This window comes from Dipodomys spectabilis, unplaced genomic scaffold (genome assembly GCF_019054845.1).
Source record: "Dipodomys spectabilis isolate Male_0828 unplaced genomic scaffold, ASM1905484v1 ptg000043l, whole genome shotgun sequence".
Lineage (NCBI taxonomy): Eukaryota > Metazoa > Chordata > Mammalia > Rodentia > Heteromyidae > Dipodomys > Dipodomys spectabilis.
In genome coordinates, this window is record NW_024870720.1 from 7,400,967 (window position 1) to 7,417,277 (window position 16,311).

A 16,311-nucleotide genomic window follows, 5' to 3' on the forward strand; every position below is an offset into this window, starting at 1 on the left:
TAAATGATCGCTTAAATTATTACTGGATAGATTATACCTAGCCAAGGCAAAAAGAGTGAATTTGTCCTCTTTTCAGGAACCTTATAAGGTTAGTCTCTAGTGGCTTTCAAGCATCATATAACGGACTGTAAGTCAACCACCACATTGATGAAATCATGTTTGTTTATTCTGAACATCAGACATTTTTATTAGGAGTAGAAAATTAGTAAACAACCATTTCACTTCCCTATTCTAGCCACTTAAGTCAGCCATAATAAGTGACCCAGATTTCAGCTGGAGCTTGTAAAATGCTCCAAGAGTTGCCACCCACAAATCACCTACCAAGGCAAATGCAAATGCAATGTGGTTCTAATTGTCTTCCATAATCCCAAATAACATGACTTTATAAATGCCTTCTGAAAAAAAAGTAAACCTATCAAAACTCTCTAAATAGTAAATGTGAAATCTCAAATTTCCTTCAATTATGTCAAAAATCACCACAAAAATTACAATCACAATTACAAACAGAATGAATGGAATATTTAAATTTAGGACAACCAAAAAAGCCCCATGTAACTTTTTTTAAATATAATTATTTACTCAAATATACTGTAAATAGGAATGGTGATAACACAGGAAGCAAAAGTTTGCAAGTAAAGTTTCTAGAAGCTCATGAAAACAATACCATCCCAAATTGCAGGTGCAAAAGGAAAAACAGTTCTAATGGGGTTAAGAGTACTCTGGTGGTCTTGTTCATTTGGTCGTGCAAATTGTTTTGCTTCCCATATCACAAAATTAGTCCACAGGAGGAGCTGGTGGATCTTGTCCCTGGCATTAAAAAAAAAAAAAAGGAGAGAGAGAGACCTCAAGTCAATCTAACAAATAAAAGAACTGAGAAGAAATTCCACTCCCTAAACTTACTTGGATTTTTCATATGTTTGGGTTTTTGTGTTGGTCATGGGGCTTGAACTCTGGGCACTGAGTGCTGTCCCTAAGCTCTTTAGCTCAAGGAGAGTGCTCTACCATTTAAGCTACAGGGCCACTTCTGTTTTTTTCTGGTGGCTCATTGGATATAAGAATCTCATGGACTTTTCTGCCCAGGCTGGCTTTGAACTGTGATCCTCAGATCTCAGCCTCAGTAACTAGGATTACAGGCGTGAGCTACCGACGCCAAGCCTCATGTTTTTATATAAGGGATAAGTATGTGAACAATGGTTTTGCAACATTTTTCTCATTGCACCCTGTGGCATAGAAGAAAAGAGAAATTGTGTAACAGTGATGTGACTGTCCCCCCAGCTGTTAACGGGTTCACTGCTTTGGCTGAGGTGACTGGTTTAGTGAACAGCACACAGAGGACAGCCTAGATCTGTTTCTTTCTCACTATAGAAAAGTCAGTGAGAAGCCCGGCGCTGGTGGCTCACGCCTGTAATCCCAGCTACACAGGAGGCTGAGATCTGAGGATCGCGGCTCAAAGCCAGCCCGGGCAGGAGAAACCATGAGACTCCTATCTCCAATAAACCACCAGAAAACCGGAAGTGGCGCTGTAGCTCAAGTGGTAGAGCGCTTGCCTTGAGCTGAAGAGCTGAGGGACAGCGCCCAAGCCCAGAGTTCAAGCCCCACGACCGACAAAAAAAACAAAGAAAAGTCAGTGAGAGCCAGGCGCTGGTGGCTCATGCCTGTAATCCTAGCTACTCAGGAGGCTGAGATCTGAGGATCACAGTTCAAAGCCAGCCAGGGCAGGAAAGTCCGTGAGACTCTTATCTCCAATGACCCACCAGAAAACCGGAAGTGGTGCTGTGGCTCAAGCGGTAGAGCACTAGCCTTGAGCTGAAGAGCTGAGGGACAGCGTCCAGGCCCAGAGTTCAAGCCCACGACTGGACACCCCCTCAAAAAAAAAAAAAAAAGCTTAGGCCCACACTCTAAGTTCAAGCCCATTGTCTGACAAAAAAAAAGAAGAAACAAAGAAAGACAAAGAAAGGGAAGAGAAAGAAAGAAGGGGGAGAAAGCAAAGTCAGTGAGGAAGCGTATGGCTCAGCTACTTCTGGCAGCCATTTTAAGACCAAGGAGGAAGCCCACTTTGGAATGAAGCTGATGGAACAAAGACACTTGGATTTTTGATAATACAGCTAATAGTTTGTTGTATTGTTTTGTCTCAGACAATTTTGGGGAGGGGGTTAGTCTTGGAGCTTGCTGAACTCGGGGGCATGGGTACAGCTGACCCTGAGCTTTTCTGCTAAGGTTAATGTTCTACCACTTGGAGCCACAGATCCATTTCTGGTTTTCTGGTGATTAATTTTGTGGTGGAGTTAAGAGTCTCCCAGGCTTTCCTGCCCAAGCTGGCTTCAAGTTGAAATCCTAAAGTCTCAGCCTCCTGAGGAGCTAGGATTACAGGTATGAGCAACCAGCAGCCAGCTCTGAGACAATCTTGCTATATAGCCCAACCTAGCCTCAAAATCCTTGGGGCTGGGAAGGTGGCTCAGTGGCAGAGGGCTTGCCTTGCATGCATGAGGCCCTGGGTTCGATTCCCCAGCATCACATAAGCAAAAGAAAAAAAGCCGGAAGTGGCGCTGTGGCTCAAGTGGTAGAGTGGTAGCCTTGAGTTGAAAAGCTGAGGGACAGTACCCATGCCCAGAGTTCAGGCCCCACAACCGGACCCAAAAAAAAAAATCTATGATCCTTATACTTTTGCCTCCAAGTACTGGGACTACAGGTATGTGCCACTATGGCTCCTTTGACACTGTTAGAACTGTCTAACCTTGTGAAGGCTAAAATGCTTATGACTTTAGCTAAGTATCACTATCCCATAATATTGTGACGTTCATATAATCACTTAATAAAGAAACTTTTAAACCGGGCCCTGGTGGCCCAGGCCTGTAATCCTAGCTGAGGAGGCTGAGTTCTGAGGATCAGTTCAAAGCCAGCCTGGGCAGGAAAGTCCATGAGACACTTATCTCCAATAAACCACTAGAAAATCAACAGACAAAAAAAAAAAAAAAAGGATATTTTTTAAAAAGTCTAATAACCACTGATGTGTGAAACCAAAGGCTTTTTTTTTTTGCTAGTCCTGGAGTCTGAACTCTGGGCCTGGGCACTGTCCCTCAGCTCTTCAACTCAAGGCTAGCACTCTACCACTTGAGCCAAAGTGCCACTTCTGGCTTTTTCTGCTTATATGATACTGAGGAATTGAACCCAGGGCCTCATGCATGCAAGACAAGCACTGTACCACTGAGCAACCTTCTCAGCCCCATAAGGCATTTTTTTAAAAGCCATTTATTTATTTAAATGAACTTGAATTGATTATTCTTATTTGTATCAGAAATCTTCTGAATCGAAAAACATCAGATATTTCAGGATCATTGGAAACATGCTATAAAAGGGTGATCAATATTTTGCATGCTTATTTGGAGGGTAAAAGTAAGGCTATTCCTAGAATTTCTGGACTGTGATGAACTAAGGTCCAAGCAGAGAATCACTTTCAATAACTCTAAGTCAATATTAAGTTGGATTTCTTTATGCAAACATAGATTTAAACACTGAAGAAATCACTCTTTAATGAAAAAGTAAGTAAAGCTCTACACAAAATGTAAGAAAGCAAAGTACAGTACTTCCAAGACAATACATAAATTATTTTATGAATACTCTCCTCTCCAAGAAAAGCCAAAAGTACTTTTACATGTTGTTGATGGTGCCTAATTTTCTTCTTGCCTTCTTTCCCTTTTCTTTTTTCTTTCCTTCCTCCTTTCTTCCATTGCATGTATATATGTATAATGTGTATATAGTATATATATATAATTTATATATACATACACACATATATATCTATGCACACATTCATACATGTCAATAGTGGGGCTAGAACTGGGGGCCTGGGTACTGTCCCTGAGCTTTTGTGCTCTATCACTTTGAGCCACAGTGTTATTTCCAGCTTTTTGGTAACTAACTGAAGAATCTCATGGACTTTCCTGCCTGGGCTGGCTTTAAACCACAAGACCCAGATCTCAGCCTCCTGAGTAGTTGGGCTTCTGGGCATGAGTATCTGACACCTGGCTTATTCAGCTTTTTTTTATCTTTTGCTTATAGTTAGGTGCTATACAATGAGCCACACTTCTACTTCTGGCTGGTGCTGGTGGCTCATTTCTGTAATCCTAGTTACTCGGGAGAAGCTTGAAGCCAGTCCTGGCAAAAGTCCACAAATCTCTTATCTCCAATTAACCAACAAAAACTAGAAGTAGAGCCTGTGGCTCAAGTGCTAGAGCACCAGTTTGAGCAAAAAAGGCCAAGTATAGTGTCCAGGCCCTAGGACTGACACCAAAATTTTTTTTCTCACATTGTTTCATATATATCCTTTGCCAGCTCAACTGATTTACTGTGATGTGATATAAAACTAGAAAACGCATTTGAGAGAATTTGACTGGAATTTAGCCAGATGGGTTCAGAGTACAGAATTCCCTGGCAAGGCTGGAGAAATTGTTTTTTTGTTTTGGTTTTTTTTTTTTTTTTGGGGGGGGGGTCTGGTCGTGGGGCCTGAACTCTGGCCTGGGCGCTGTCTCTCAGCTCTTCAGCTCAAGGCTAGTGCTCTACCATTTGAGCCACAGCGCCACTTCCAGCTTTTTTCTTTTTTCTTATGTGGTGCTGAGGAATCGAACCCAGGGCCTCAGGCATGCAAGGCAAGCGCTCTACCACTGAGCCACCTTCTTAGCCCAAGGCTGGAGAAATTGTAAGACATCTGAACTGAAACTAGTAAGAGGGGTTAGGGGGCTGAAAACTTGAGAGCCAAAAGATCCAAACTATGAAGGACAGAGAACTGCACAGTGGAGGACTTAAGATTTGAACAGTATTGCTGTGCTTTTTTTTTGGTGCCAGTACCAGTTCTGAACTCAGGGGCCTGGGCCCTGTCCCTGAGCTTTTCTGCTCAAGGCTAGTGCTCTAATGCTTGAGCCACAGCTCCAATTCCAGCTTTTTGATAGTTAACTGGAGATAAGAGTCTTACAGACTTTTCCACCCAGGCTGACTTTGAACCAAAAGTCTCAGATCTCAGCCACCTAAGTAGCTAGGATTACAAGCCTGAGCCACCAAATACCCACCTGTGCTCAAGATTTTTAGTATTTTTCATGTGAGGAACAAATTTATTTTAAAATTAGTTTTGGACTTTGGTCTGTGCTCTTTCCTGTTTAGCTCTACAAAGGACCATTTGGGACTGCAATATATACTAGGACTAAACGGGAAGAATTTCCCTTTATAAGTGAAATCGTCTTCTAATTTACAGATATTTAATAACATGCACTCACCCCACAAGATTTTCTAAGCCATAACACTTACATTATGTGGACTAGTTGGCTTGCCAGGTAGGTTGGATCCTCTTAGATTAGATGGTCTCAGTAAGAACAAGATCACTGCAATAACCATCCAGGCCATCAGGATCATTGTAACACTGATGCCATTGTCACCAGAAGGTCCTGGTACTAAAGACAACAAAAATGTATGTTACAACTGTAGCCTGATCATAATACTGTCAAATAAGTGTAAAAATTAATTCTAATGGTTATATGCCAGCTTCAGAAGTTATGTTAATTAAAAAAACTGCTAGTTGTTAAGAGAACCACCATGAAGTAATATGTATTAAATTTCCTTTCCTTCAGTAAGAAAGTCTCTGTGAGCCACTAGTACCCAGCTGTATTTTTATTTTTAGAAACAGCTGAGCCAGGTGCCAGTGGCTAATGCCTGCTATCTTAGCTACAGAAGGCTGAAGGATCATGGTTCAAAGCCAGCCCAAACAGGAAAAGTCTGTGAAACATTCATCTCCAATTAACCATCAAAAAGCCAGAAGGAGAGCTGTGGCGTATGTGGTAGAGCTAGTGCTTTTGACTTGACCAAGAAAGCTCAGGGACAGAGAACAGGCCCGAGTTTAAGACCTAGGACAGGCAAAACAAGGACAACTACAACAATAGCTGAGAAGTAAGTGGCTACTTTGAAGCAGGCTGATCTCGGCTGATCCCTTAACAGCTTACATCAGGTAAGGTACTATTACATCTCTGTTACGGGAGAAAAAGAGAAGGGGGAACAAATCCCAACTTCACACAACTTGTATGTGGTAAGGCTGAAATTTAGATCAGGTGATCTCATGTCAGACCTGAGCTCTTAATCTGTGCTATGTCATAATATTTTGACATAATCTCATTGTTAGACACACTCCTGAAAATTATTCATCCTGGGGGAATAACATTAGAAAACACAGAGATTCAAAAAGGGATTTTTTTTTTTTGGGGGGGGTCCGGTTGTGGGGCCTGAACTCTGGGCCTGGGTGCAGTCCCTCAGCTCTTCAGCTCAAGGCTAGCGCTCTACCACTTGAACCACAGCGCCATTTCCGGCTTTGTTCTTTTTGCTTATGTGGTGCTAAGGAATCGAACCCAGGACCTCAAGCATGCAAGGCAAGCACTCTACCACTGAGCCACCTTCCCAGCCCTCAAAAAGGATTTTTGAGGAAGCTTGTAACTTGTTACGTAAAACTAGATTAGCTAAAGTTGTTAAAAGATAAGTATCCTGTACACAATATCAACTCTTAAGGTGCTCCTGTACTAGAAATAAAATGTGGCTCATACCAGTAACCCTAGCTATTAAGGGTCTGGGATCTGAAGATTGCAGTTCAAAACCAGCCTGAAGAGACAAACCCAAAACACTCAGGTCCTGGGCATTGTCCTTGAGTTTCTTTCACTCAAGACCAGTGCTTTACCATTTGAGCCACAGCTCCACCTCTAGCTTTTTGGTAGTTTATTAGAGATAAGAGTCTCACAAACTTTTCTGCCCAAGATAGCTTTGAACCATTAGCCTGAGATCATGAGTAGCTAGGGTTACAGGTGTAAGCCACTCTTTCCCACCTCTAAGACACTCGTTTCCTATCAACCACCCAAAAAACAAAAACAAAAACAAAAAACAGCTAAAGTGGAACTGTGGCTCAAGCAATAGAGGGCTAGCCTTGATCAGAAAAAGCTAAGGGACAGTAAAAGTGAACTGAGGTTAAGCCCTAGTACAGGCTCAGGTGCAGGCACGCACACATACACAAATAATACTAATAAATGCTAAACTACTTTTATAGACTAGAAGTCTAACTCCAAGACCAATTCTAATGCTATTCATAGACTGAGTGCCTTATTATTTTTGCAAGTAAAATATTCTGAAAATTTAGAGAATTTAACCTCAGATTATAAATTTATTAATTCTTATTTCTAGCAAAATCCTTCCTTTGTAGTGCTCTACCACTTGATCCACAGTTCATACTTCTGATTTTTGTTGGTTAACTGAAGATAAAGGGCTCACAGACTATCCTGTCTAGGCTGGCTTCAAATCACAATCCTTAGACCTCAGCCTCCACCACAGCCAGGATTACAGGCATGGGTCACCAGCACCCAGCCATCTGTTCCTTTTTAATATTCTCACAGTAATACAAATGTCATTTTCCATGTCTCCTACTGGGGTCTTTCACTGGATTTCTTCTTGCATACTAGTGCCAGGAAGTCTGCTTAAAACTATATTCTGAGCTGGGTACTGGTGGCTCATGCCTGTAATCCTAGCTACTCAGGAGGCTGAGATTCGAGGACTGCAGTTCAAAGCCAGTCTGGGTAGGAAAGTCTGTGAGACTATCTCTAATAAACTACCAGAAAACCGGAAGTGGCACTGTGGCTCAAGTGGTAGAGCACTAGCCTTGAGCTGAAGAGCTGAGGGACAGCACCCAGGCCCAGAGTTCAAGCCCCACAACCAACCCCCCCCCCCAAAAAAAAACCCCAAAATAAAAACCAATACACTATATCCTGGAAGAGGTGGGTCAGGAGGGAAAAGCTGGGAGAAAATAAGGGAGGGGGTGATACTCAAAAAAAAATGTACTTGGGGCTGGGAAGGTAGCTTAGTGGTAGAGTGCTTGCTTTGCATGCATGAGGCCTTGGGTTTGATTCCTCAGTACCACATAAGCAGAAAAAGCCAGAAGTGTCGCTATGGCTCAAGTGGTAGAGAGCTAGCCTTGAGCTGAAGAGTTCAAGGGACAGTGCCCAGGCCCAGAGTTTAGGTCCATGACTGACCAAAAAGAAAAATACTCATACCTCATTTATGTAACTGTAACCCCTCTGTACATCATCTTTACAATAATTAAAAACAAACAATTTTTGCCATGCCAGTAGCTTTGTAATCCTATTAAGGAAGCTGAGATCTGAGGTAGGAGGTTAAAAACCAGCCAAAGCAGGAAAATCTGAGACTCTTTTCTGCAATTAACCACCAAAAAGACACAAGTAGAAGAGTTGCTCAAGTGGTACAATGCTAGCAAAAAAGCTAAATGGTAGTAGCCAGGCCCTGAGTTCAAGCTTCAGCACTGATACACACAAGCACATATATACAACATCTGTTTTGCTTATGCATTAAATAATTGTTTATCAGCAAATAAGTGATAGTACAAAGGGAACAAATATTAATAATGACACTGTTAGTGGGACACATGGAAGAGGAAAGAGTTGAAAGGGAAGCAGGCCCTGGGGAGTGTTGCTTTAAACTTGGATTTCCAATGGGAAAGCAGAAATACGAAGCACTGGGTTGAAGTGGAGGTTTGCAGTAGAGTGCTGTCTAGCAAGCATGAGACCTTGAGTTCAAACTCCAGGACTGCAAAGAAGCAAAAGAAAAAGACAACAGGCGCTAGGAAGGTGGCTCAGTGGTAGAGCGCTTGCCTTGCATGCATGAGGCCTTGGGTTCGATTCCTCAGCACCACATAAGCAGAAAAGGCCGGAAGTGGGGGTTAGGCTCAAGTGGTAGAGCGTTGGCCCACAGCTGAAGAACTGGGGGACAGCGCCCCGGCCCAGATTTCAGGCCCCACAACCAAAAAAAAAAAAGACAACAATACTGGGTGCTGGTGGCTCACGCCTGTAATCCTACCTATTCATGAGGCTGAGATCTGAGGATCATGATTTGAAGCCAGATAGGGCAGAAAAATCCCTGTGAGACTCTAATCTCCAATTAACCAGCCAAAAACTGAAGTTGAACTGTGGCTCAAGTTGTAAAATGCTAGACTTGAGCACAGAGAAGCTAAGGGACAAACTCAGGCTCCTGAGCTCAAGCCCCACAACTAAAAAAAAAAAAAAAAAAAAGGGGGGGGGGAGGTGTCTCAGGACCTTTCCTGTCCAGGTTTCGAACCACGATCCTCAGATCTCAGCCTCCTGAGTAGCTAGGATTACAGGTGTGTGCCTGGCTCTATAACATTCTTTATGGAGAATGAGCAAAATTATTCTATATACTTTTCTAGGGAATAAACCTGGACACACAATAGTAAGTAGAATTTAGCTCAATATGAAGAATTGTGCAACAATTAGATTTGTTAACAATAGAGCTACAACGACATGAAATAATGAATTACATATTCAGTTACATCATCTCAACTATATGCAACACATCAGAGCAAACACAAAGGGTACAAAAGGTACAAATGCAAGCAAGCCCTTCCCTTGAACAAGTTCAAAGTCTAAAGCCAATGATAACAAGCAACTGGCACAATTTGGCCAGGGCCTTCCAGGATGACTAGGCATTTATTAGCCAGAAAACTGGTGTTGAAGGGTGGGAGGTCAGAGGTCACAGGAGAATAAGAGCAAAGCCTGGCAAGAGCTAGGTGTCAGTGACTAATGGTTCTAATACTAGCTACTAAGGAGGCTAAGACCTGAGGATTTGAGTTCAAAGCCAGCTCAGGCAGAAACGTCTGTGAGACTTAATTCCAACTGACTAAAAACTTCAATACTGAAGGTGTGGTAGAAGGGCCTAATAAAACAGTGAGGCCCCATGTCAATCCCTGGTCCTGGCATGCATAAAAGAAGAAGCCAAGTGCTGGTGGCTCTCATCTGTAATCCTAGCTACTGAGATCTGAGGATCACTGTTTGATGAAGCCAGCCTAGCCTGGGCAAGAGTCTCACAGATATTCCTGCCCAGGCTGGTTTTGAACCAAAATTCTCAGATTTCAGCCTCCTGAGTAGCAAGGATTATAAGCATGAGCCATCAACACCCAGCTGTGCTGTAGATTTTAGGGTAGATTATTATTACTTTTTTTTGGTCAGTCATGGGTCTGAACTCTGGGCTTGGGCACTGTCTCTCAGCTCTTCAGCTCAAGGCTAGCGCTGTACCACTTGAGCCACAGCACTACTTTTGGCTTTTTCTGTTTATGTGGTACTGAGGAATCATACATGCAAGGCAAGCACTCTACCACTAAGCTACTAGCACTCCCTGAGACCCTTATGTCCAATTAGCCACAAAAAGTGAGAAGTTGAGCTATGGATCAAGTGGTAGAGTGCTAGCCTTGAGTACAAAAATTCAAGGAAGCGGGGAGCTGGTGGCTCATGCCTGTAATCCTAGCTACTCAGGAGGCTGAGATCTGAGGATCATGGTTCAAAGCCAGCCTGGGCAGTAAAGTCCATGAGACTCTTATCTCCAATAAACCACCAGAAAACTGGAAGTAGTGCTGTGGCTCAAATGGTAGGGCGCTAGCTTTAAGCTGAAGAGCTGAGAGACAGCACCCAGGCCCAGAGTTCAAGCCCCATGACTGACAGAAAATAAATAAATAAATAAAAGCTCAGGGACAGGTCCAGGGTCAAGCTCCAGGACCTGCCCTCCCCCCCAAAAAAAGTGAGATTTGATCTGAATTTTTTTCTTAGGTTAGGATGTCATGGCAAAGAAGTGATTGAGGAGGCTGAGCACACATCTCTAATCCTAATATGTAATCACCGAATTTCAAGACCAGTCAGGGCTAACAATAGTGAACAGTAACTAAAAAAAAAATCTACTAGTAGCATGCCTTAGAAACAAGGCTCAATCCCCAATATCATAATAAACAAACAATTCTATGAATCCTAAAGGTGTATTTCATTTCTATACTACTGCAGAAATTTACATAATTAGCTTACCAATAGATCAAATTAATATTGATTGACAATTTTCTTAGCTGTTTATGCTTTTTTAAAGATTTAATTATTAGAATTTCTAATAATAATAAATACTGACATAAGAATCTATTCCAAAGAGGGGCGCTGGTGGCTCATGCCTGTGATCCTAGCCACTCAGGGGCTGAGATCTGAGGATCACAGTTCAAAGCCAGCCTGGGCAGGAAAGTTTGTGAGACTCTTATCTCCAATATACCACCAGAAAACATGAAGTGGTGTTGTGGCTCAAGTGGTAGAGCTCTAGCCTTGAGCTGAAGAGCTGAGGGACAGTGCCCAGGCCCAGAAAAAAATTATTCCAGGGATCAAAATAAACTGTGTGCTCTTTCCTGTTTTATCTCCTGGTACTGCACATGATAAGCACACCTACCTCTGATGCACTTTCACCTTCTAAACTATGTTGACCTACCCCATGTATCCTTTTTTTTCTTTGGTACTAGTACTTGAACTCAGGGTCTCAGGTTATGATTTGGCTCTTTAACTCAGGGCTGGTGCATATATATCCATATCGGGCTTTATTTTTTTGCCTGTCCTGGGGCTTGAACCAAGGCCTGGGCACTGTTCCTGAGCAAAAGAAGCTCAAGGCTAGTGCTCTACCACTTGAGCCATAATGCCACTTCCGGATTCTGTTTATGTGGTACTGAGGAATCAAACACAGGGCTTTGTGCATGTGAGGCAAGCACTCTACCATTAAGCTACATTCCCAGACCACATCAAGCTTTATTTTACTGGTGAATTGGAAATAAAAGACTCACAGACTTGGGCTGGGAAGGTGGCTCAGTGGTAGAGCGCTTGCCTTGCATGCCTGAGGCCCTGAGTTCGATTCCTCAGCACCACATAAGCAAAAAGAAAAAAGCCGGAAGTGGCGCTGTGGCTCAAGTGGTAGAGCGCTAGCCTTGAGCTGAAGAGCTGAGGGACAGCGCCCAGGCCCAGAGTTCAGGCCCCACGATCGGACCCAAAAAAAAAAAAAAAAAAAAAAGACTCACAGACTTTTCTGCCTCAGCTAGCTCAAACTTAATCCTCAGATCTTAGCCACTGTGGAGCTAAAATTACAGGAATGAAACACCAGTGCCCAGATTCTTCCATGTATATTACCTAAAAGAGGTTTGCAATAATAGAGGATAATTATGTAAATCATGTTCGCTAGAGACAGGGAAAAGTAAGGAAAGGGGAATAGGGGCTAGAAGAACCAGGCTTTTTTTTTTTTTTTTGTCGGTTATAGGGCTTTAACTCGTGGCTTGGGCATTATCCCTGAGCTCTTCAGTTCAAGGTGGGTGCTCTACCACTTGAGCTACAGCACCACCTCAGGTTTTTGAGATAAGAGTCTCACTGGGAGTTTTCTGCCTGGGCTAGGTTCAAACCATGATCCTCAGATCTCATCCTCCTCAGTAGCTAGGATTACAACAGGCATCAGGCACCAGAGCCCAGCAAAACCAGACGTTTTAGACAGAGGACTAAGGGAAGTCACATAGCCATGACTGTACAATAAAAAATAAAGCGAGAGAATGAGAATGGGCTGGGTATGATAGTACATGCTGCAATCCTAGATACTTCTCAGGAAAAGGTAAAAGGATCATGGTTCAAAGCTAGCCCTAGACAAAAAAACAAGACCAGGGGCTGGGAAGGTGGCTCAGTGGTAAAGTGCTTGCCTTGCATGCATGAGGCCCTGGGTTCGATTCCTTAGCACCACATAAGCAAAAAGAAAAAAAGCCGGAAGTGGCGCTGTGGCTCAAGTGGTAGAGCACTAGCCTTGAGCTGAAGAGCTGAGGGACAGCGCCCAGGCCCAGAGTTCAGGCCCTACAACCAGAGCCAAAAAAGCCCAAAAAACATAGCCGGGTGCTGGTGGCTCATGCCTGTAATCCTAGCCTCTCAGGAGGCTGAGATCTGAGGATCGTGGTTCAAAGCTAGCCCGGACAGGAAAGTTTGTGAGACTCTTATCTCCAATACCCGCCCGCCCCTGCTAGAAAGCCGGAAGTTGTACTGTGGCTCAAGTGGTAGAGCACTTGCCTTGGGCTGAAGAGTACAAGGACAGCACCTAAGCCCAGAGTTCAAGCCCCACGACAAAAAAAAAACAAAAAACAAAACAAGACCATATCCACAAAGAACCAAAAATATGGAGCTTTGGGCAAGTTCAAGTATACTTAATAATAAAAAAATAAAGCATGCCGGTGTCAGTGGCTCACGCCTGTAATCCTAGCTACTCAGGAGGCTGAGATCTGAGGATAGTGGTTCAAAGCCAGCCCGGACAGGAAAGTCCGTGAGACTCTTATCTCCAATAAACCACTAGAAAACTGGAAGTGGCGCTGTGGCTCAAGCAGTAGAGCACTCGCCTTGACAGGGACAGCGCCCAAGCCCAGAATTCAAGCCCCATGACTGACAAAAGCAAGCAAGCAAGCAAGCAAGCAAATAAGCATGAAGCTCGGTGCCTGTGGCTCATACCTGTAATCCTAGCTACTCAGCAGGCTAAGATCTGAGGATCACAGATCAAAGCAGCCCAGGCAGGAATCAAAGCCAGGCTGGGCAGGCACATCCAGGAGACTCTTATCTCCAATTATCCATCAGAAGGCAGGAAGTGGCTCTGTGGCTCAGTGGTAGAACACTAGTTTTGAGCTTAAGAGCTAAGGGACAGCACCCAGACCCAGAGTTCAAACTCCACAACCAACCAAAAATAAATAAATAAATAAAAATAAAGCATGAAATTCCCATAATCATTTTTATTTTTTCTTAAACAGCAACGCATCTTATTACTGGACACTGGTAGCTCACGCCGGTAATCCTAGCTACTCAGGAAACTAGTGGTTCAAAGCCAGGCAGGCAGGAAAGTCCATGAGACTTTTTTTTTTTAATTTTATTGTCAAGGTGATGTTCAGAGGAGTTACAGTTACATAACTAAGGTAGTGAGTACATTTCTTGTCAAACTTGTACCCCCTTCCTCATTTTTCTCCCTCTTTCTCTCCCTTCCAAGTCCCTCCCTCCCATCAGACTCTTATCTTCAATTAATCACCAGAATATGGAAGTGGCCTGTGGCTCAAAGAGGTAGAGTGCTAGCCTTGAGCAAAAGAGCTCAGAGATAGTGTCAAGGCCCTGAGTTCAAGCCCCATGACCAACAAAAACATAAAATAAAACACATCTTGTTTCTCAAAAGTACTTTTATATTTACTGGAAAAAATATTAAAGTAGTTTCAACCAGAGCGATCTATTCCACTCATTTTACAAAGCATAGGATCGCTTGAGCCAGGTACTAGCGGCTCATGCCTCTAATCCTAGGTAGTTCAAAGTCATCCCAGGCAGACAAATCTGAAAGACTCATCTCCAATTAACCAGAAAACAGCTAATTTTAACTAGCAAAAAGCTGAAAGTAGAGTTGTGTCTCAAGTGATACAGCCAGCCTTGAGCAAAAAAGTCAACAAAGTGCTCAAGGCCCTGAGGTTAAGCCCCCGTATTGCTATCACCTCCCCCCACAAAAAAGAGAAAAAAGACAAAGTTAAAATTTTTTAAAAATAATACAAGCGTAGCTTTCAAAAAGAATCTTTACCAATGTTTACAGATCTTTGGAGGGGGAATCAACTTGCCAATATAGCTAAATGAACAATCAAACTCTAAGACTCACTTTTCTATTTAGAGTAAGGAAGTGACACTTTACCTACAAGAATAAGAATGTATGTGGTTTTGGGTGTGGTTGGCTAAAGAGTCACAAATATCACAATGTAATAAATACTTGTTTTCTTGTGAAGAGTTCAGTAAGATTATTTTCAACTGGAAAAGCAGGTTTCAGCTCTACCTCAGAGGCAAATACTTGACCTGCATAGGCAGATGAATGAATGTTACTGGAGAAGCAGTGTAAATCTGGAGGGAAGCTCAATGCATCTTTCACTTCCATGAGCACAATTCCCTTGGGCCATAATGGGCTTAGTGCTGACAGTTTCTACTTCAGCAAGGCACTGTATAAGCAACTACTACAATTTACTGTATTTACAGAAGTTAATGCAACACCAGATCACTCAGTACCTCCTGTAGTGTATTTTAGTGCATGGGGCAGATTCTAAGTAACCCCCCTGGCAGTAATGAAGTTCTTGCTGGAAAAAAAATGTAATAAAGCAAAAATCTTAATAATGTTACCATGTCTTGATTTAAATTCAAATACATAATGAAAGAGAGCTTAGCATCTGAGGTGTAAGTCAGTGGTAGAGCGCTTGCTTGTTATGCTTGGGAACCGAGGATCAATCTCCAGTAAAATAAGTACATAAAACTGAAATTTGGTAATGTGTCAAAAGTTCTTAACTGGCCAGAAGCTGGTAGTTCAGGCCTATAATCCTAGTTACTTAGGAGACTTACAGGTTGAGGCTACACTGGGAAGCAAAGTCCATGACTCTTACCTCCAGTTAATCACCAAACAAACAAAACCGAAATGGAGCTGCAGCTGAAGCAATAGAGCATTAGACTTCAGCAAAAAGCTCAGAAACAGCACACAGACCCTGAATTCAAGCACTAGGACAGCATTGAAAAAAGACCGTTAAAGGTGTGTAAGAAAATTCACAACATGGCATTTTCAAAATATTCCTCTTTCATATGAAAATAACATTTGAGCTGACAGGCAATGAAGAAATGGAAAATTAGGTTGGACCTGGTACCACACACCTGTAATCTCATCTAGTCGGGAGGCAAAGGAAGCATGGGTTGGGGCATCTCAATATATGCTATCCTCATGAAAGAAAAAGAAGCTATTTAAAGCAAAAAAGGACTGAAGGTATGAGCAAGTTCAATGCCCTGAGTTCAACCCCAGTATAAAAGAGAGAAGGGGGGAAAGGAAGAATGGAAGGAGAGGGGATGGAAGGGGAAGAGGAGAGAGAAAAAGTGGGGAGGGAAAAAAGGAAGGAGGAAAACAAAAACAAAACAAACTTCCCCATGAACACACATACACACTTGCTTGCCTAAGGACAGGATATAAATTCTCCACTAAAGAAAACTCCAGCTTCTTCTTAGCCTAGAAATAGCACCAGGGAAATCTGCAAACCAACCATCCTCCATAATATACCTTAGATAGATAGATAGATAGATCATAGAGTGCTATCCTTGAGCCCCAAAGCTCAAGGACAGTGCCTAGGCCCTAAGTTCAAGGCCCAGGACCAACACACATACTCATACACATATACATATGCAATTGTAAGCTGGGTGCTGGTGGCTTATGCCTGTAATCCTAGGAGGCTGAGATCTGAGGATCACGGTTCAAAGCCACACAAGCAGGAAAATCCCTGAGACTTTTATCTACAATTAATCACCAGAAAATTGGAAGTGGCACTGTGCTTAAAGTAGTGGAGCACTAGCCATGAGCAAAAGAGTACAGGGACAGGCCCTAAGTTCAAGTCCCGTGTCTGACAAT

General features: G+C 42.8%; 1 protein-coding gene across 1 annotated transcript in view; it reads right to left on the reverse strand.

Moving 5' to 3' along the window:
- Smim14 (small integral membrane protein 14) overlaps positions 1–16,311 on the reverse strand; it is a 43,269-nt gene continuing 26,958 nt past the window's right edge. Inside the window, exons 4-5 of the mRNA XM_042678282.1 lie at positions 5,299–5,441; positions 1–807 (exon numbers count right to left, since the gene is read on the reverse strand). Coding sequence (XP_042534216.1) covers positions 775–807; positions 5,299–5,441 — 176 coding nt within the window. The 3' untranslated portion in view covers positions 1–774. The remainder of the gene's footprint in view (positions 808–5,298; positions 5,442–16,311) is intronic.